Genomic DNA, 22,044 nt, shown 5'->3' with positions numbered 1-22,044 from the left:
CAGATCAGACGGGTCCTTCCAGCCATCAGAACTCAGCATGAAACAATTTTACTAAACTACCAGCGGACACGAGTGGAATCATTGAACTGTGTTGTGTGACTGTGAAAATACTTGAGTTAAATAAATTATCTTTTAAAAAGGAAGAGACAGTGAGAGACAGCGAAAGAGAGCAAGAGAGAGCAAGAGAACTGGTGCTCTTCATTATCAAATGTCTGTCCCAATCTTTGGTTTGTCTCACTGGCCAAGAACAGTGCGTTAAGAGAAGACAAGGCAGTCAGCTGGAGGGCGACTTAGCTTGGCACTCCTTGGCATTAGCTAGACAACGAGGCCAGTAAAAAGACTTCCTCCAAAGCAAGAGAGAGAGGGGGGTAAAAGGCCGATAAAGTGATTTGACTGTGTCGACCCGTGTGTACCTCAAAAGCTCAGAATCATATTGTAGCTTGGCAGCTGGGAAGAACACATGAATATCTGACTGGGAGAAGAGCGATTTCACCAACTTTAAACTAAATTCACCTAGTTACAATTACAATAGGCCCTCAATCTACATGGAGGGTCAATTAGAAATCGCCATTTACAAACCAAATGTTTATAGTTGAGCTGATGTGAAGGCGCAAGCCTCCCATCAGCCTTTTCGGTAAAATAAATCCCGCACCTGCCCTCTCCTCCCTTTCATGCCCCCATATCCCAACATAACCACTGCCCACCCACCCATCCACCCCACCCCCAACCCCACAACATTGACCAAGTCTGTGCAGTCAGCCTGCGGTGGACAGGGTCCAAGCAAACCATTTATAACTTAGCTAATTCACATCTATTTCAGACCAGTTCAACGCAAAGATTTGGGAGGAGCACATTTGAAGGGGAGGGGGTGATTCAGCCCATTCCCACAAGCCTAGCTGCGGCTGTATTTGGATCAGACCAAAGTGGTGCCAGCAGCCATTGATCCTTCCAAATGTGCAGTGTGTGGGGACAGGTATTGGGTATACAAGCGAAAATGAACAGGACGCCATCAGCAACCGTTTGTTTGTATTGTTCAAACTTCGCTACACTGGATGTCCTCTTCAACTGAGGAGCAAGCGTGCTTCTGCTGCATTAAAGGGAATCCCACTCGGCTGCAAGTGCTGAAAAGGCCCACGACGGGTTGGCATTGGCCACACCTGACGATAACCAGGTTACACATGACAGAAATGCAGAACTGGGTTGTAACCACCATTTCCTTCTCCTTGTACGTAGTCTCGATGTGTCTTTCCCCAAACACCTATTGTCTGAACAGCAGAACACTGACAATGTGGAGATGATCCCCGACGGGAGCTGGACATCCACGACTGGAAGGCCAATTGGTTTGCGAGTAGACCAACTGTTCTCACTGTGAAGGCTTGGAAGGTGGTCTCAAGTTTGTAATCCCCTTTGGTTTCCATGACAACAGAAATCCAAATGTGATTGAAATCAGTAATCATTTGGCAGTGTCTAACTGACCGATAGACTGGATAAGGCATAACCAAGATATAGTGTGTGTGTGGGTGTGTATACAACTATAGTGTGTGTGCGCGCGCGCAAACATGTATGCACACATGCTCACTGCAACATGGCAACAAGTTGACCACATGTCTGTGTTCTTGAGGAACAGGTCATTTCCCCGCTAACAGTCATGTCATGGTGTTGTGTAGAGTTCGGTATCTTCTCAAACATGTCTCTTCATGTGAAGAGCGAGGTGATCAGATCGGGAAAAACACCTGCAAACAGTGAGAGAAAGAAAATTGATCCCGTTAAAAGTTAAAACAGCCTAACCTTGTCAGGGTCTCAACATTTTATTCAAGCACCTAGGTCTACAGAGAAAGCATAACCCTCTACTCTATCCAGCCAAAACGCAAACATTTTCTCCCTCTCCCACAAACAAGGAATTCTTTCCCATGATTGCTTCTTGTAAAGTTTTGTAAATATTGTAAATGTAAATTTGTAAATATATCAAAAACCAAAAACTACACGTGATAGAAACCCAATTCCAACCTTGCAGCCTTCAGCGATGGGAGGATTGCAGAACCCTGGACTCAGGAAAATATTGTATAAAGTGTAACGTCACCATCGTAATTCCCCAATTGAGTTAGAAGTGAAGAGCAAGTTGGAGACAATTTTATTACATGACCTCTGTGCCTCAGAAGGCAACAGAGGCTGAATCACTGAATAATTTTAAGGCAAAGGAATCAAAGGTCATTTGGGGTGAGTGGGAACAAATACAGATGAGTTATGATCTCATTGAATGGCAGAGTATGTTCAAGGGGCCAAACAGCTTATTTCTACTCATAATTCATTTGCTCATAGGTTGGCCTCACAAGGGCCAACCTCACTCTCATTTGCCTGATTGGAGATAGCTCCACGAGTATCAGATGCCACTTACCACAGCCTAAGCCACTGTGTGCCTCAATGCAGAAGAGTCAAATTGTGATCCTGACCTCATTGTCCAATACCCAGCAGTATCTAACTCAAAGATGGAATCATCAGGAACTCTTCCTGAATCTGTTACACAGAATTTGGATCTAATTGGCAAGGGAGAAGGTGAAGGGAGGATTAAGTTTCACAATTTGTGTCCAAGCCACAAACCATTAGCCTGAGTCAATGCTCAGGAGCAGGAATTTGGTTTAATATTCCCAAAGTATCTAACAGATATGCACTGAAGGTCAAATGCAAACCTGGACATGGTCTAGTTTGGACATGCTCCTAGCATCCTATCTGATTGAACAATGACGAGGTACTTTGGAGAATACATGTATTAAGAATAATTGAAGAGGCCTCTGTAGCACACCAACAGGTAATGAAACAGATTTGCAAGAATCCTTCCTTTATACAAGACTCACAATCATAACACATTTCAAGGTTTGTACTGATGAGGAATGTCATTTGACACATTATTCACCCCTTTTTCCTAGTCTTCAACCCCATTCTTGAAAGATCCCAAGGTTCTCACAAGAAATAGGACCTATTGAGCTTGCTCCATCATTCAATATGATCATGGCTGACCTTTGGTCTCAGTTTCATTTACCCGTCTGCTGCCATACACCTAGACTCCCTGAAAGATCAAATTTCTGTCTCTCATCCTTCAATATATACAATGGGAGCATCCACAACCCTTTGGGGTAGAGAATTCCAAAGAACTGCATCCGTTGCATAAAGAAATTTTTCATCTCAGTCATAAATGATTGGTCCCTTACCCCAAGACTGTACCATTGTGCATTAGATTCTCCGGTCAACAGAAACAACCCTGGTGCCCACCCTGTCAAGCCCCTTCAGAATCTTGTATTTCAACAAGATCACCACTCACTCTTTCAAATGGTAGAGAATATAAAATTACTCAGCTCCCATCATAGGGCCACACTTTCCCTTGTAGTAATCAATTATTTAAATGGGTGCCGTCTTTACTACCCTAACTGGAAATTCACTCCAAGTTTCAGTCATGCCTCGAGATAAAATCAATGTTAGATTTACCATTTGCTGGTATGAACCTGTTGAACCTTTGTCAAGTTTTCCCAATTTACTTTTCACATAATTAGCTGCATAAACCTTTTTTACGTCATTGATGATCGTGAAGTCCTTCATGGTCACCACTCACATGGTGTCTCCCAATGAAGATGTGCTCCTAGGCTTTACACAAAGCTCTTCATAACCTCAGTAAGCAGATCAGGACCCAAAGTGTGGGCTGACCAGAGCATCATGCAGTTTATATGCTCCAAAGAATGCCAGTGTAATTCAATGTCAGCATGCTCAGTTAGCAGTGCTTTCACCAAAAAATACACTGCACACCCAAAGCAATACTGAGGGAGTGCACAGATGTTAGGACTCCTTAGCATTGGGACCAATTTCTGGAGGGTGCTCCTCAACAGGAACAAGACCAATGTCTTTGCGGTGCAATCCACGAGAACTGACAGGGTCACCAAGCTAAAAAAAACAGGAGGATGAAAGAAGTTGCAGGAAGAATTAAATGAGAATTAAATACAGTACAAAATAGTAAAATATTAGGTGGGGTCAGAATAAGGGGGAATACAGTTGTATCATAATTAGGCTAAAATGTATGTAAATACACAAAATGTGTGTTAGTAATTTTGGTGAGCTGCAGGCACAGATAGCGAAGGGGCAACATGATGTTGAGGTTAAATATGGAGAATTGGCTTTTAAAAAAACGACATGATTAGCACTCACTAGTCCACTCTGTTTCCAGTCCAGCAAGGGAAGCCTTGCTCAAATTGGCTCTGAAAAATACGTCAAGCTAAGGGGTTCAACATCAATAGGGGAACATTTCAGGATCAGTAATCATGGTAACAGGAGGTTTAAATTATTTTTTGAAAAAGAACCAGTAGTACTCCAGGGTAAAAATACTTAATTTGAAGAGTGCCAGTTTCCATAGAATGAGAATGGTCCTACCCAGGTAAAAGGGAACTAGAGATTGATCTACTACAGTTTTGCCTGCAAGAGGACCGTCTTTAAAGTGACAACAATTAGGGGTACACTCAAGATACAATGCTACAAGGGGTTAAGGAGTGCACAGAATCAGAGATAGAATCCTCCAGGAAAACATAAGCAGATCATTGAAGGTGATGGAGCAATTTGCAAAAGAGAGTAAAAGGGCATGAGATCCCAGGCCTTATAGAGGATTAAAATTTAATAGCAAGAATTTTATAATGAACCATTGTAAAACACAGGTTCAGTCTCATATTGTGTTCAACTCTGGACAAAGTGCTTTATGAAGGTCACAGCGGCATTTGGGAGGGCCCAGAGCAAGTTTATGAGAACTCAGGAATGAGGGATTTTTGTCATGTGATTAGATTGGAAAATTAGCGGCTGTTCCCTTTAGAGTAAATTGAGAGATTTGACAATAGTATTCAAACTCATGAGGCATCTATACAGAGCAGGTAAAGAAACATGTTCCCATTGGCAGAAGGGTTGAGAACCAGAGGACAACAAATATTGTATGACTGGCAAAAGAAGCAACTACATCATGATGAAAAACATAGCGTGTGGTCAGGATCTGGGATGCACTGTCCGAAGCGTGGAGGAGACAAATTCAACTGCAGTTTTCAGTAGGAAATTTTAAGAGAAAGTATTGCAGGACAATGGAAAAGAGCTGAGGAGCAGGACTAGAGCTGCTTTTGAACAGAACCAATGATTACTATACTATAGGACCTTGCCATGGCTTCTTCTACTTTAGCAGATTTCAACTGAAGAATGTCTTGGGATGTCATACAGTTGTGAAAGGCACTATCTAAGTGCAAGCTTATGCCTTTGTAAAGGAAGATTACAATCATGTGACCAAAGGTATTTTGCTTCACTGTCTACAGTGTCCATGAGGTTTAGCCAGGGGATTTTGAGTGAAATACTACAGATGGTCAAGAGATCACGTGAAGAGGCCACCAGCTAAGAACAAGGTCAGACTCAGTTGGTACACTCATTTCAACCGTGAACAATAGAGTGGAGTGATAACTTTAGAAAGATTTAGTGACATAGGAAATATGACAAAGTGAGAGATGCAACAGAGGGAGCTAAAAAGCAAGAAAATGTACAGAAAAGGATTGAATACAGTAGAAAGAGTAGGGGGGGGGCCAAGGTTCTCCTCCGTCAATGTTCATAAGCTCATTATTTCTACTAGATAGCACTAGTGATCAGAAGTGGAAACATGTCAACTTGACCCAATTAAACAAAGATTCCCCAGTATGAGCGCGCAAGAACAAGCGAAGCAGAGAGAAAGGATAAGAGATATAGAGAAACTGCGAGAGAAAAATGACAAGGGAGCAGAGAGCAGACAAAAGAAAGAAGTAGTAAGTGTGGCACGTGGGAGTGAGAAAGAGTGATAGAGAGCAAGAGGATGGAAGGCTTGTGAGAACAGTGAAAGAGAGAGAGAGACAGAGACAGGCAGGGAAAGACAAGACACAGTGGATCTGATGGGTCAAAGTGGCAGGTGGGCAGCGATCTGTTCAGCAGATGGCACCATGAGCAGGTGTGGATATGGCTTCTCACCAGCTGGCATGCTGACTGCAGTCAAGCAGTCAGCGGGACATCTGATCAGAGCGCCTCCTCTCCAATCCCTCACACACCCCTCCCCTTCCCTCAGCTTGGCCTCGTGTGCCACCTCAACACCCGATTAAGTTATTAGACCGAATTAATGACAGGCTGCACAGTTGTCGGCAGGGAGCTCACGCCACACAATGCAGCCTGCCAGTTTAGGGCTGCGCTCATGGCTTCATTAACTGAACTCGACTAATGGGAAATAAATGACAGCACAAGATGAGACGAGTCAATAAATTATTCATAATCGCACCCGTGCATTAACAGCCCCACAGGTAGTGGTTAGATCTGTAGAGGCAGCAAAGAGACTAATACAAAACTGTGTGAATGAGAGAGAGAGAGAGAAGCAATGAATTAGAGAAGGGGAAGTGGAAGAGGACGGCAGACAAAGTAATGATATTCAGAACAGATGAAAGAATCAGCAGGAGAAGAGGAGAAAAAATGACTATGAGAGCAAGTAATGGAAAATGGATAGATAGATAGAGAGAGAGAAAGAGAGAGAGAGAGAGAGACAGAAAGAGAGAGAATCAGCACTGACAATATTCAGACAGAGACCAAGCCAATGATGGAAAGCCAGACAATGAAGGGTGGCATAAAGGAGCATTCTGGTCCCAGTATGACAGCACAGCTATTGGCCAGCTGACTTTCTGGCATGATGCCACTGGAAGGCTCCAAGGTGTCAGAGTTGGATAGCTGCCAGGGTAATAAAAATACTGCTCAGTGATGCTCTGGTAATGTGCTGTCGGCTTATTTACTGCATCTTGTTTACTCCTTGGGTTACGTACAGCACACTGGATTTGGGCAGGGGCAGGGAGGAGAGATCCAACTGCATCTCCAGCTTGGCTCTATGGATTAAACATGAGGTTTGAGGTGCACTGGTACCTTTCTGATGGGTCCAGCCAACAGCCGCTCTTGAAGATAAGTTGCAAGTTCTCCAGCAGAAAGGCAGGATTAAACAGAACCAGTTTCGGAAACACATGCCTGGTCCAAAGGACAGGAAGGGTTTGAAAGAAAGAAACTGACCCATCCAGTGTATTAACTGGAGGTGGCCAATCAGCTTCTCCCACACTGAGGCCAACAGCTGACGTGGAACTGGTCAAAGGTATCAGAGGTTTACCACCATTTCAACACCAAGATTCTCTTCGCTGGCCTTGAGAGAAGAGGGGTGTTCAGTTATCTACTCTGGGCAGCCATATTCTTGGAACTTTCAATATATGACCACCTGGTGCTGACCACTCTGTCCCTAAAGGTCATCAGAATTATCTTCCCTTTTTTCATTCTGCTGCAGCCTCCATTAAAAACACTGATGAGGGGAGACTTCTTTTGTAGTTTATTAATCTGGGGATTTCTCTTCCTCAGAACGCAGTGGAGGGTCAGTTAATATATTCAAGACCGAATTAGACAGATTCTTGACTAACAGAGGAGCTGACGCTAATGGGGAACAGTAGAGTTAAGACCACAAATAAATCAACCATATCTTATTGAACAGCAGTGCAGACTTGAGGAGCCAAACAACCTACTTGCTGTTCCTATTTCAATCAGGAGATCATGAGAACAAGTGAAAAGACCCCTCGGATCAAATTGGAAAAGTTTTGAATATCCTTCTCATTCAGAATCTGACTAGCCTTCATATTAAATGGCAGAGCAGGCTCAAGAGACTGAATGGCCTACTATAATGTCTTACTTGCCTTTTTATATTTAAACAATCTTTCTTAGTTCTCAACACCCATATAAATGTCGAACAAAAATGAATTTTAAGAGAAAATATTTTTATTTTGTTGACCAGATTAGACCTGAATGAATTCAGTATTGAATTCTATTGCAAACTGGTTAGAAAGTCGACAACTGGTTTTGGACACAACTGGGGGAGTAGGATCGGTTCTAAAACATGGAACTGGAGTAAGGTGCCAATTAGGAAGCAGCTCTTGAGGCCTAGATTTGAAAGTCTTATACATTGATTGCCTTAACGATGCTCTGCACCATGCTTCCTCACACCCTGACTCTTAATCTTTGCTTCCCCCCACTACATGATGAAGTAGACAGATTTGTGTGGTGCCTCACCTGTCACAGTGGTTACATTTGAAAGGCTTCGCTCCCGTGTGTTTCCGATAATGTCGGGTGAGCTCGTCACTCCGTGCAAAACGCCATTCACAACCTTCCCATGAGCACTTGTATGGCTTCTCACCTGCAAGGGAGATAATCCAGAAAAAAAGACATTATCCAAGGCAGGTAAACACCACAGCCAAAAGTGGAGCTAACTACAGGACACCATCACAATACAGTCCCTGACCCACAGCATACTGCAGTCCCAGTATATAGTTGTAGACTGGTAGCACACTACTGCAGGACATAATCTTGGGCCTACAGCAGCACACCACACAAAATTTCAACATATGAAATGTGAGAAATGTCCAATACAGTTTTCAATCCTATCAGGAATTAAGCCAACAGCAACTGACAGCCTCCATTCTTCGAACTGGCCATCAACTGGAAAGTCAAGTGGCCAAACAGTGGATATAAAACAATTTATTTTCCTTTATTTGTATTTGGAGCATCTTCTATAAATCAGATCTGCAATTCTAAAGAGGTCCAGAAAAAGGAACTGAGTGAGACCAGAGGTAAGACGGGCATTTATACATAGCCTTTTGCAACCCCAAAAGGTGATGCAGTTAATGTGTCTTAACAATGTAGTCACTTGTTAAACAGAAAGCAGATCATGGGTAGTTAATAAGGGTATCCCAGTCAGGAGTTGATCTATGATACAAGGTAAAAGACTGCTTATAGTTCAGGCAAGTTTTTTCCTTCTACAAAAGAATGATAACTGAATTAATTTCAGGTCATACTCTTGAGCATTTTGATAACCAGGCTGAACCATAACTGAATCATTAAAATCAAAAGTTGTTTACTGAGAGAACTCAGCATCTGGAGAGACTCCCATGCAGTTCATGAGAACTACCAAACCATGCTCATCAGGAACTCAACAACTGGCCAGGATTTGTTGAAGCTTCTGAAGACCGGACTGCAATCTCAAGCTTATTTAGGATGAAGCTAATGCTCTGATTGTACTCACCCATTACTGTGGCTACACTGGAGCATCCTCTTGTCGTACTAATACTACTCCTATCATGCCAAGACACTTCTGGAACAGTTCTAAGATGGTGTTTATGCCCCAAAGAAATTTGCAATTCACCCCTCCCCAGGCACAACAGTCAGTCCCAAATGAGTTTTAGCCCTTATGTGGTGTAATCGCTACTTTGTTGGAGGCTGATTGCACGAGACACAATCTCCACACACCCTATTTGCCAACAATATTTTCATCCAGGGTCACTGAATGGACAGGTAATTGCTAAATATGCTAAATTTTCCTCAAATGCAGCGGGTTGCTAGATCATTTCCGAGATTAAGATATAAGGTTATCATAGGGTTAGGTATTTTGGACAGTGAGAGCTTTTTTCCTCGGATGGCGATGGCTAGCACGAAGGGACATAGCTTTAAATAGAGGGATGATAAATATAGGACAGAGATCAGACGTAGTTTCTTTACTCAGAGAGTAGTAGGGGCGTGGAATGCACTGCCTGCAACCGTAGTAGACTCACCAACTTTAAGGGCATTTAAATGGTCATTGCATAGGCATATGGACGAGAGTGGGTTAGTGTAGGTTAGATGGGCTTCAGATTGGTTCCACAGGTTGGCGCAACATTGAGGGGCGAAGGGCCTGTACTGCGCTGTAATGTTCTATTAAGTCAATTGCAGTACCATAGGTCTGGAAACGTGTGGATCGGATAAGGTAAAAACAATGAATTCGCTTCTCTAAAGAGAAGCTCGACAGCAATACAGATAGGGAGTCTACTGGTCTCATCTGAGGACTATCATGTGTGATTAAAGTCGCTTTTTTTGGGAGCAATATTAATTTTTAAGACATTCATTAGTAAACCAAGCAGATTTTTATGATAATTGATGATCACCGTGAGTCCAGATTTATTAGGTGAATTTTAAATTCCAGTAGCTGCCATGGGAATGTAACATTCATCTCCAGAGTATTGGTCCAACGTTAGCTGAAAATAACTATCTTACCCAGCATGGACTGGATCATTTCATCATTGCAGTGAGTGGAGAGTGTCAAAATATAGCTTTCTAGGCCGTAGGGTTTCAGGAAAAATAATGAATAGGTCAGGCTTGATTTGTGCTACTCTCAAGGGTGTGGCCAACAACATGGATACAATCCAACGTTGTTGATTCTTTGTGAATTAGCATGAGATCCAGGAATTGGGTTTCTTTTCTACACTCTACAAGCTGCTCTCTCTGACTAGATTGTCACTACACAGTCTGCTGGATGTCTGTCTCTGCTTTGTCCAAGACTATCACCTCATTCTGAGGAGTTCTCACAAACCTTCTTATGTAAATATTAACACACAGAATTCTCATCTTTACATTACAGCTCTACTTGCAAACTGATTTTTTAAAATAACTTTTAATAAAACAAATTAATTATTGTCACAAATATCAAGTCAAAGCCAAGATGCAGAAGGATGGGTAGGGGCAGAGAAAGATACAAGCTTGCCAAGACTTGCATTAAGAAACACAAACAAAAGGCAGCAAGAAATACAAACGTGTGAGCACATACAGTCGCTGCAGAGAGTGAGAGTGGGAGGGGGAACTGATGCAAACCATGAAGGGACAACGAGGGGGCAGGCGAGACAATGAGGGAGCGGGCGAGACAGACAGCGAGTGAGAGAGAGAGAGAAAAAGAGAGAGAGAGAGGGAGACAGCGAGCGCGAGAGAGAGAGACAGAGCCAGCGCGAAAGGGAGAGCGAGCGCGAAAGAGAGAGCGAGGCAGCAAGGGTGAAAGAGCGAGACAGTGAGAGCGAGGAGACAGAGCGAGCACGAAAGAGAGCGCGAGACAGCCAGCGCGAAAGAGAGCGCAAGACAAAACAGGGCGCGAGAGAGGGCAAGCGCCAGAGTGGAAGAGTGACAACGAGCATGAAAGAAACAGAGAGAGAGAGAGAGAGACAGTGACAGCGAGCACGAGAGAAAGAGAGAGACCGAGCGTGAGAGAGGAAGAGAGACAGCAAGCGCGAGTGAAAGACCGAGACAGCGAGAGCGAAAGAGCAAGACAGTGAGCGCGAAAGGTAGAGCGAGACAGCCAGCGCGAAAGGGAGAGCAAGACAACCAGCGCAAGAGAGGAAGAGAGACGAGCATGAAAGAAAGAGAGAGCGAGTAACAGCAAGCGTGAGAGAAAGAGAGAGAGACCGAGCGCGAGAGAGGAAGATAGACAGCGAGCGCGAAAGAAAGAAAGAGAGAGAGTGCAAAACAGCCAGTGCGAAAGAGCACGCGAGACAGTGAGCGCAAAAGAGAGAGCAAGACAGCCTGTGCGAAAGAGAGAGCGATACAGTGAGCGCAAAAGAGAGAGCGAGACAGCAAAGCGCGAAACAGGGAGCGAGACAGCCAGCGCGAAAGAGAGCGAGACAGTGAGCGCGAAAGAGACAGCGAGCGTGAAAGTGTGAGCGAGAGAGTGACAGTGTGAAAGTGACAGCGGGCATGAAAGAGAGAGCAAGTGACAGCGAGCGCGAGAGAGAGAGAGACCGAGTGTGAGAGAGGAAGAGAGACAGCGAGTGCGAAAGAAAGAAAGAGAGATAGAGCGCGAGACAGCCAGCGCGAAAGAGAGAGCGAGACAGCCCGCGCGAAAGAGAGAGCGAGACAGCATGCACGAAAGAGAGAGCGAGACAGCGAGCGCAAAAGAGAGAGCGAGACAGCGAGCGCAAAAGAGAGAGCGAGACAGCGAGCGCAAAAGAGAGAACGAGACAGCAAGAGTGAAACAGGGAGCGAGACAGCAAGAGTGAAACAGGGAGCGAGACAGCCAGTGCGAAAGAGGGAGCTAGACAGCAAGCGCAAAAGAGGGAGCGAGACAGCAAGCATGAAAGAAAGAGCGAGACAGCCAGCGTGAAAGAGGGAGCGAGACAGCGAGCGTGAAAGAGAGCGTGAAAGACAGCGCGAGACAGCGAACGAGAGAGGAGGAGAGACAGCAAGCATGAATGAAAGAGAGAGACAACGCGCGCGAAAGTGCGAGACAGGGAGGGCGAAAGAGACAGCGAGCGCAAGAGAGGAAGAGAGAGCGAGTATGAAAGAAAGAGACAGAGCGAGTGACAGCGAGCGCGAGAGAAAGAGAGATTGCGCGAGACAGCGAGCGCAAGACAGCGAGTGCGAGAGAGGGAACGAGACAGCCCGCACGAAAGGGGGAGCTAGACAGCAAGCGCGAAACAGGGAGCTAGACAGCAAGCGCGAAACAGGGAGCTAGACAGCAAGCGCGAAACAGGGAGCTAGACAGCAAGCGCGAAACAGGGAGCTAGACAGCAAGTGCGAAACAGGGAGCTAGACAGCAAGCGCGAAACAGGGAGCTAGACAGCAAGCGTGAAACAGGGAGCTAGACAGCAAGCGCGAAACAGGGAGCTAGACAGCCAGTGTGAAAGAGGGAGCGAGACAGCAAGCGCAAAACAGGGAGCTAGACAGCCAGTGTGAAAGAGGGAGCTAGACAGCAAGCTGAAAGGGGGAGCGAGACAGCCAGCGCGAAAGAGAGCGCGAGACAGCGGGCGCGAAGAAAGCGAGACAGCGAGCGCAAAAGAGAGGGCAAGACAGTGAGCGCGAAAGCGAGAGCGAGACAGCGAACGCAAGAGAGGAAGAGAGACAGCGAGCATGAATGAAAGAGAGAAACAACGCGCGCAAAAAAGCGAGAGCGAGGAGAGAGTTCGAGACAGGGAGTGCGAAAGAGACAGCGAGCGCGAGAGAGAGAGAGAGAGAGAGCACGAGCATGAAAGAAAGAGACAGAGCGAGTGACAGCGAGCGCGAGAGGAAGAGAGATAGCGCGAGACAGCGAGCGCGAGAGGAAGAGAGATAGCGCGAGACAGCGAGCGCAACACAGCCAGTGTGAAAGAGAGAGTGAGACAGCGAGCGCGAAAGAGGGAGTGAGACAGCAAGCGCGAAAGGGGGAGCGAGACAGCAAGCGCGAAAGGGGGAGCGAGACAGCCAGCGCGAAAGAGACAGCGAGCGCAAAACAGCAGGTGCGGAAGAGAGAGCGAGACAGCCAGCGCGAAAGATGGAGCTAGACAGCAAGCGCGTAAGAGGGAGCGAGACAGCAAGCACGAAAGAGAGCGAGACAGCAAGCGCAAAAGAGGGAGCGAGACAGCTAGCGCGAAAGAGAGCGAGACAGCGAGGGCGTAAGAGACAGCGAGCGCGAAAGAGGGAGCGAGACAGCGAGCGCGAAAGAGGGAACAAGACAGCGAACGCCAGAGAGGAAGAGAGACAGCGAGCACGAAAGAAAGAGCAAGACAACGCGCGCGAAAGAGCGAGCCAGGGAGCGCGAAAGAGACAGCGAGCACGAGAAAGCGAGCAAGAAAAAAAAGAGAGGAAGAGAGAGCGAGCATAAAAGAAAGAGAGAGCAAGTGATAGCGAGCGCGAGAGAAAGAGAGAGACAGAGAGCGAAAGAGAGCGCGAGACAGCGAGCGTGAAAGAGGGAGCGAGACTGCAAGCCCGAAACAGAGCGAGACTGCAAGCACGAAACAGAGTGAGACAGCAAGCGCAGAAGAGAGCACGAGACAGCCAGCGTGAAAGAGAAAGCGAGACAGCCCGCGTGGAAGAGGGAGCGAGACAGCCGGCGCGGAAGAGGGAGCGAGACAGTGAGCGCGAGACAGCGAGCACGAGAGAGGAAGAGAGACAGCGAGCATGAATGAAAGAGAGAGACAACGCGCGCGAAAGTGCGAGACAGCGAGAGCGAGGAGAGAGTGCGAGACAGGGAGGGCGAAAGAGCGAGTATGAAAGAAAGAGAGAGGAAGAGAGCGCGAGTATGAAAGAAAGAGACAAAGCGAGTGACAGCAAGTGCGAGAGAAAGAGAGAGAGCGCGAGACAGCGAGCGCGAGAGAGGGAGCAAGACAGCCAGCGCGAAAGAGAGAGCGAGACAGCCAGTGCGAAAGAGAGAGCGAGACAGCAAGCGCGAAAGACAGAGTGAGACAGCAAGCGCGAAAGGGGGAGCGAGACAGCAAGCGCGAAAGGGGGAGCGAGACAGCCAGCGCGAGACAGCCAGCGCGAAAGAGAGCGCGAGATAGACAGCGCAAAAGAGAGTGCGAAACAGCGGGCGCGAAAGAGAGGGCAAGACAGCGAGCGTGAAAGCGAGAGCGAGACAGCGAACGCAAGAGAGGAAGAGAGACAACGAGCATGAATGAAAGAGAGAGACAATGTGCACAAAAGAGCGCGAGCGAGGAGAGAGTGCGAGACAGGGAGCACGAAAGAGACAGTGAGACCGCGAGCGTGAGAGAGAGAGAGAGAGAGAGAGAGAACGAGCATGAAAGAAAGAGACAGAGCGAGTTACAGCGAGCCCGAGAGGAAGAGAGATAGCGCGAGACAGCAAGCGCAACACAGCCAGTGCGAAAGAGTGAGCGAGACAGCAAGCGCGAAAGGGGGAGCAAGACAGCCAGCACGAAAGAGAGCGAGGGCGTAAGAGACAGCGAGCGCGAAAGAGTCGCGCTCGCTGTCACTGTCTCTCTTTCATGCTCGCTGTCTCTCTTCCTCTCGTGCTCGCAGTCTCGCTCTCTTTCACGCTCCCTCTTTTGTGCTCGCATTCTCACGCTCACTGTTTCGCGCTCTCTCTCGTTCTCGCTGTCACTCGCTCTGTCTCTTTCTTTCATACTTGTGCTCTCTTCCTCTCTCTTTCTTTCATGCTCGCTCTCTTTCTCCCTCGCTTGCGCTCGCTGTCTCTTTCGCGCTCCCTGTTTCGCACTCTCTCCTTGCTCTCGCTGTCTCGCTCTTTCGCGCACGTTGTCTCTCTCTTTCATTCATGCTCGCTATCTCTCCTCCTCTCTCACATTCGCTGTCTCGCTCTCTCTTTCGCGCTCGCCATCTCGCGCTCTCTCTCTCTTTCTTTCGCGCTCGCTGTCTCTCTTGCGCTCTGTCTCTCTTTCTTTCTCATGCTTGCTGTCTCTTTCGGGCTCTCTCCTCGCTCTCGCTGTCACGCTCTTTCGTGCGCATTGTCTCTCTCTTTCTTTCGTGCTTGCTGTCTCGCTCCCTCTTTCGCGCTCTCTTTCACTCTCGCTGTCTCTCTCTCTCTTTCATGCTCGCTCTCTCTTCCTCTCTCTTTCTTTCATGCTCGCGCTCTCCCTCTTTCGCGCGGGCTGTCTCGCTCCCTCTTTCGCGCTCGCCATCTCGCTCTCGTTCGTGCTTGCAGTCTCGCTCCCTCTTTCGCGCTTGCAGTCTCGCTCCCTCTTTCTCTCGTGCTCGCTATCACTCGCTCGCTCTTTCTTGCATCCTCGCTCTCTCTTTCGCGCTCGCTGTGTCGCACTCTCTCTTCGCGCTCCCTATCTCGCTCTTTCACGCACGTTGTCTCGCTCTTTCTTTCGTGCTCGCTGTCTCTCTTCCTCGCTCGCGTTCGCTGTCTCGCTCCCTGCGAGACAGGGAGCGTGAAGAGAGAGTGCGACACAGCGAGAGTGAAAGAGGAAGAGAGACAGCGAGCACGAAAGAGAGAGAGAGAGAGAGACAGTGACAGCGAGCGCGAGAGAAAGAGAGACCGAGAGAGATGACGAGCGCGAAAGAGCGCGCGGGACGGCGAGCGCAAACGAGAGCGTGGGACGGCGAGCACGAGACAGCGAGCGCGGGACAGCGAGCACGAAAGAGAGCGCGGGACAGCGAGCACGAAAGAGAGAGCGAGACAGCAAGCACATAAGAGGGAGCGAGACAGCGAACGCGAGAGAGAGGAAGAGAGACAGCGAGCACGAAAGAAAGAGCGAGACAGCGAGAGTGAGGAGAGAGTGCGAGACAGGGAGTGCGAAGAGAGAGACAGTGACAGCGAGAGCGAAAGAGGAAGAGAGATAGCGAGCACGAAAGAGAGAGAGAGAGAGACACAGTGACAGCAAGCGCGAGAGAAAGAGAGACCGAGAGAGATGGCGAGCGCGAAAGAGAGCGCAGGATGGCGAATGCGAAAGAGCACGTGGGACGGTGAGTGCGAAAGAGCGTGAGGGACGTGAGCGCGAACGACAGCGCGAGACAGAGCTGGAGACAGCGAGCGCGAAAGAGGGAGCGAGACAGCGAGCGCGAAAGAGACAGCGAGCACGAGAGAGCGAGCAAGAAAGAAAGAGAGAGGACGAGAGAGCGAGCATGAAAGAGAGAGCGAGTGATAGTGAGCGCGAGAGAGAGAGAGAGCGAGAGTGAGAGTGAAAGAGAGCGCGAGACAGCGAGCGCGAAAGAGGGAGCGAGACTGCAAGCACGAAACAGAGCGAGACAGCAAGCGCAAAAGAGAGCGCGAGACAGGCAGCGCAAAAGAGAGAGCGAGACAGCCCGCGCAAAAGAGGGAGCGAGACAGCCCGCGCAAAAGAGGGAGCGAGACTGCAAGCACGAAACAGAGCGAGACAGCAAGCGCGAAAGAGAGAGCGAGACAGCCAGTGCGAAACAGGGAGCGAGACAGCCCGCATGAGAGGGAGCGAGACAGCCCGCGTGAGAGAGGGAGCGAGACAGCCCGCGTGAGACAGCGAGCGCGCAAAAGAGAGCGCGAGACAGCGAGCATGAATGAAAAAGAGAGGAAGAGAGACAGCGAGCATGAATGAAAGAGAGACAACGTGCGCGAAAGTGCGAGACAGCGAGAGCGAGGAGAGAGTGCGAGACAGGGAGGGCAAAAGAGCGAGTATGAAAGAAAGAGAGGAAGAGAGCGCGAGTATGAAAGAAAGAAACAGAGCGAGTGACAGCGAGCGCGAGAGAAAGAGAGATAGCGCGAGACAGCGAGCGCGAGAGAGGGAGCAAGACAGCCAGCGCAAAAGAGAGAGCGAGACAGCCCACGCGAAAGAGAGAGCGAGACAGCAAGAGCGAAAGAGGGAGCTAGACAGCAAACGCGAAAGGGGGAGCTAGACAGCCAGCGTGAAACAGGGAGCTAGACAGCCAGCGCAAAAGAGAGCACGAAACAGTGGGCGCGAAAGAGAGCGAGACAGCGAGCACGAAAGAGAGGGCAAGACAGCGAGCGCGAAAGCGAGAGCGAGACAGCGAACGCAAGAGAGGAAGAGAGACAGCGAGCATGAATGAGAGAGACAACGCGCGCAAAAGAGCGAGAGCGAGGAGAGAGTGCGAGACAGGGAGCACGAAAGAGACAGCGAGACCGCGAGCGCGCGAGAGAGAGAGAGAGAGAGAGAGCACGAGCATGAAAGAAACAGACAGAGCGAGTGACAGCGAGCCCGAGAGGAAGAGAGATAGCGCGAGACAGCGAGCACAACACAGCCAGTGCGAAAGAGAGAGTGAGACAGCGAGCGTGAAAGAGGGAGCGAGACAGCAAGCGCGAAAGGGGGAGCGAGACAGCCAGCGTGAAAGAGAGCGAGAGCGTAAGAGACAGCAAGCGCGACTCTTTCGCGCTCGCTGTCACTCTCTCTCTCTTTCGTGCTCGCTGTCTCTCGTCCTCTCGCGCTCGCAGTCTCGCTCTCTTTCACGCTCCCTCTTTCGTGCTCGCAGTCTCACGCTCACTGTTTCGCGCTCGCTCTCTTTCTTTCATGCTTGCTCTCACACTCCCTCTCTCGCGCTCGCTGTCTCTTTTGTGCTCGCTGTCTCTTTCGCGTTCGCTGTCTCGCGCTCTCTCTCTCTCGCTCCCTCTCTTGCGCCCTCTCTCGCGCTCCCTCCCTCGCGCCCTCTCTCTTTCTCTCGTGCTCGCTGTCACTCGCTCTGTCTCTTTCTTTCATACTTGTGCTCTCTTTCTTTCATGCTCGCTCTCTTTCTCCCTCTCTTGCGCTCGCTGTCTCTTTCATGCTCCCTGTCTCGCACTCTCTCCTTGCTCTCGCTGTCTCGCTCTTTCGCGTGCGTTGTCTCTCTCTTTCATTCATGCTCGCTGTCTCTCTTCCTCACTTCCTCTCTTCCTCTCTCATGCTCGCCATCTCGCGCTCTCTCTCTCTTTCTTTCGTGCTCGCTGTCTCTCTTGCGCTCGGTCTCTCTTTCTTTCTCGTGCTCGCTGTCTCTTTCGCGCTCTCTTCTCGCTCTCGCTGTCTCGCTCTTTCGTGCACGTTGTCTCTCTCTTTCTTTCGTGCTCGCTGTCTCGCTCCCTGTTTCGCGCCCGCTCCCTGTTTCGCGCTTGCTGTCTCGCTCCCTGTTTCGCGTTCACTCTCTCTTCCTCTCTCTTTCTTTCATGCTCGCGCTCTCCCTCTTTCGCGCGGGCTGTCTCGCTCTCTCTTTCGCGCGGGCTGTCTCTTAGGCGCTGGCTGTCTCGCGCTCTCTTTCGCGCTGGCTGTCTCGCTCTCTTTCGTGCTTGCAGTCTCGCGCTCTCTCTCTCTTTCTCTCGCGCTTGCTATCACTCGCTCTTTCTTTCATCCTCGCTCTCTCTTCCTCTCTCTTTCTTGCTCGCTCTCTCGTGCTCGCTGTGTCGCACTCTCTCTTCGCACCCTCTTTTGCGCACGTTGTCTCGCTCTTTCTTTCGTGCTCGCTGTCTCTCTTCCTATCTCGCGTTCGCTGTCTCACTCCCTGCGCGAGAGAGGGAGCAAGACAGCCAGCGCAAAAGAGAGAGCGAGACAGCCCACGCGAAAGAGGGAGCGAGACAGCAAGCGCGAAAGGGGGAGCGAGACAGCCAGCGCGAAAGAGAGCGAGACAGCGAGGGCGTAAGAGACAGTGAGCGCAACTCTTTCGCGCTCGCTGTCACTGTCTCTCTCTCTTTCGTGCTCGCTGTCTCTCTTCCTCTCGTGCTCGCAGTCTCACGCTCACTGTTTCACGCTCTCGCTCGCTCTCTTTCTTTCATGCTCGCTCTCACACTCCCTCTCTCGCGCTCGCTGTCTCTTTTGTGCACGCTGTCTCTTTCGCGTTTGCTGTCTCACTCCCTCTCTCGCGCTCGCTGTCTCGCTCCCTCTCTCGCTCTGTCTCTTTCTTTCATACTTGTGCTCGCTTCCTCTCTCTTTCTTTCATACTCGCTCTCTTTCTCCCTCTCTTGCGCTCGCTGTCTCTTTCGCACTCCTTGTCTCGCACTATCTCCTTGCTCTCGCTGTCTCGCTCTTTCGCGCGCGTTGTCTCTCTCTTTCATTCATGCTCACTGTCTCTCTTCCTCTCTCACGTTCGCTGTCTTGCTCTCTCTTTCGCGCTCTCTCGCTCTTTCTTTCGCGCTCGCTGTCTCGCTTGCGCTCGGTCTCTCTTTCTTTCTTGTGCTCGCTGTCTCTTTCGCGCGTGTTGTCTCTCTCTTTCTTTCGTGCTCGCTGTCTCGCTCCCTGTTTCGCGCCCGCTATCTCGCTCCCTGTTTCGTGCTTGCTGTCTCGCTTCCTCTTTCGCGCTCGCGGTCTCTCTCTTTCATGCTCACGCTCTCTTCCTCTCTTTCTTTGATGCTCGCGCTCTCCCTCTTTCGCGCGGGCTGTCTCGCTCCCTCTTTCGCGCTCGCTATCTCTTACACGCTGGCTGTCTCGCTCCCTCTTTCGTGCTCGCTGTCTCGCTCCCTCTTTCGCGCTCTCTCTCTCTCGCGCTCGCTATCACGCGCTCTCTCTTTCTTTCATCCTCGCTCTCTCTTCCTCTCTCTTTCTTTCTTACTCGCTCTCTCGTGCTCCCTGTCTCGCTGTCTCTTTCGCGCGCGTTGTCTCGCTCTTTCTTTCGTGCTCGCTGTCTCTCTTCCTCTCTCGCGTTCGCTGTCTCGCTCCCTGCGAGACAGGGAGCGCAAAGAGAGAGTGCGAGACAGCGAGAGCGAAAGAGGAAGAAAGACAACGAGCACGAAAGAGAGGGAGAGAGAGAGAGAGATAGTGACAGCGAGCGCGAGAGAAAGAGAGACCGTGAGAGATGGCGAGCGCAAAAGAGTGCGCGGGACAGCGAGCGCAAACCAGAGCACGGGACGGCGAGCGCAAACCAGAGCGCGGGACGGCGAGCACGGGACAGCGACCGCGAAAGAGAGAACGAGACAGTGAACGCGAGAGAGGAAGAGAGACTGCGAGCATGAAAGAGAGAGAGAGAGAGAGAGCATGAGACGGCGAACGCGAAAGAGCGCGTGGGACGGCAAGCACGGGATGGCGAGCGCAAGACAGAGCGCGGGACGGCGAGCGCGAAAGAGCGCGGGGGACGGCGAGCGCGAACGAGAGCGCGGGACGGCGAGCGCGAACGAGAGCGCGGGACGGCGAGCATGAACGAGAGCGCAGGACAGCGAGCGCGAAAGAGCATGGGACAGTGAGCGCGAAAGAGAGCGCGGGGCAGCGAGGGCGAAAAAGAGCGCGGGACAGCGAGCGCAAAAGAGCGCGGGACTGCGAGCGCAAAAGAGAGCGCGGGACTGCGAGCGCAAAAGAGAGTGCGGGACTGCGAGCGCGAAAGTGAGCGCGGGACAGCGAGTGCGAAAGGGGGAGCTAGACAGCAAGCGCGAAAGAGGGAACGAGACAGCAAGCGCAAAAGAGAGCGCGAAACAGCTGGCATGAAAGAGAGCGCGAAAGAGAGAGCGAGACAGCGAGCGCGTAAGAGGGAGCGAAACAGCGAACGCGAGAGAGGAAGCGAGACAGCGAGAGCCAGGAGAGAGTGCGAGACAGAGAGCGCGAAGAGAAAGTGCGAGACAGCGAGCAAGAAAAATCGAGCGCGCGTGCCGTGGGCGTGAGGGTGGGTGGGAGGGAGCGAGCGAGCGCGCGTGCCGCGGGTGGGAGGGAGGGGGCAAGAGCGCGTGCCGCGGGTGGGAAGGTGGGTGGGAGGGGGCGAGGGGGCGAACGTGGGGGCCGCTGTTGGGAGGGTGGGTGGGAGGAGGCGAGCACGAGCGCCGCGGGTGTGAGGGTGGGTGGGAGGGAGCGAGCGCGCGTGCCGTGGGTGGGAGGGAGCGAGCGAGCGCGCGTGCCGTGGGAGGGAGCGAGCGAGCGCGCGCGCCGTGGGTGTGAGGGTGGGTGGGAGCGAGCGAGCGCGCGCGCCGTGGGTGTGAGGGTGGGTGGGAGGGAGCGAGAGCGAGCGCGCGCGCGCGCCGTGGGTGTGACGGAGGGTGGGAGGGAGCGAGCGAGCGCGCGTGCCGTGGGTGTGAGGGTGGGTGTGAGGGTGGGAGCGAGCGAGCGCGCGTGCCGTGGGTGTGAGGGTGGGTGGGAGGGAGGGAGCGAGCGAGCGCGCGTGCCGTGGGTGTGAGGGTGGGTGGGAGGGAGGGAGCGAGCGAGCGCGCGTGCCGTGGGTGGGAGGGAGGGAGGGAGCGAGCGCGCGTGCCGTGGGTGGGAGGGTGGGTGGGAGGGAGCGAGCGCGCGTGCCGTGGGTGGGAGGGTGGGTGGGAGGGAGCGAGCGCGCGTGCCGTGGGTGGGAGGGTGGGTGGGAGGGAGCGAGCGCGCGTGCCGTGGGTGGGAGGGTGGGTGGGAGGGAGCGAGCGCGCGTGCCGTGGGTGGGAGGGTGGGAGCGAGCGTGCGTGCCGTGGGTGGGAGGGTGGGTGGGAGGGAGCGAGGGAGCGAGCGCGCGTGCCGTGGGTGGGAGGGTGGGTGGGAGGGAGCGAGCGCGCGTGCCGTGGGTGGGAGCGAGCGAGCGCGCGTGCCGTGGGTGGGAGCGAGCGAGCGCGCGTGCCGTGGGTGGGAGCGAGCGAGCGCGCGTGCCGTGGGTGTGAGTGTGGGTGGGAGGGAGCGAGCGAGCGCGCGTGCCGTGGGTGGGAGGGTGGGTGGGAGGGAGCGAGCGCGCGTGCCGTGGGTGTGAGGGAGGGAGGGAGCGAGCGAGCGAGCGAGCGCGCGTGCCGTGGGTGGGAGGGTGGGTGGGAGGGAGGGACGCGCGCGCGCCGTGGGTGTGAGGGTGGGTGGGAGGGAGCGAGCGAGCGTGCGCGCGTGGGTGTGAGGGAGGGAGGGAGCGAGCGCGCGTGCCGTGGGTGTGAGGGTGGGTGGGAGGGAGAGCGCGAGCGCGCGTGCCGTGGGTGTGAGGGTGGGTGGGAGGGAGCGAGCGCGCGTGCCGTGGGTGTGAGGGTGGGTGGGAGGGAGGGAGCGAGTGCGCGTGCCGTGGGTGTGAGGGAGGGAGCGAGGGAGCGAGCGCGCATGCCGTGGGTGTGAGGGTGGGTGGGAGGGAGGGAGCGAGCGCGCGTGCCGTGGGTGTGAG

The 22,044-nt window shown here is 51.6% G+C and overlaps 1 protein-coding gene across 1 annotated transcript in view; it reads right to left on the bottom strand.

The window, feature by feature from the left end:
* Window positions 1-751: 751 nt before the first annotated feature.
* LOC132817590 (Krueppel-like factor 7) overlaps window positions 752-22,044 on the bottom strand; it is a 135,069-nt gene continuing 113,776 nt past the window's right edge. The window contains exons 3-4 of the mRNA XM_060828096.1: window positions 8,113-8,236; window positions 752-1,733 (exon numbers count right to left, since the gene is read on the bottom strand). Coding sequence (XP_060684079.1) covers window positions 1,682-1,733; window positions 8,113-8,236 — 176 coding nt within the window. The 3' untranslated portion in view covers window positions 752-1,681. The remainder of the gene's footprint in view (window positions 1,734-8,112; window positions 8,237-22,044) is intronic.

Source organism: Hemiscyllium ocellatum, chromosome 7 (genome assembly GCF_020745735.1).
Source record: "Hemiscyllium ocellatum isolate sHemOce1 chromosome 7, sHemOce1.pat.X.cur, whole genome shotgun sequence".
In the NCBI taxonomy this organism is placed as follows: Eukaryota; Metazoa; Chordata; class Chondrichthyes; order Orectolobiformes; family Hemiscylliidae; genus Hemiscyllium; species Hemiscyllium ocellatum.
Note: the sequence above shows the minus strand (reverse complement) of the source record. Positions and strands in the feature narration are given on the sequence as shown.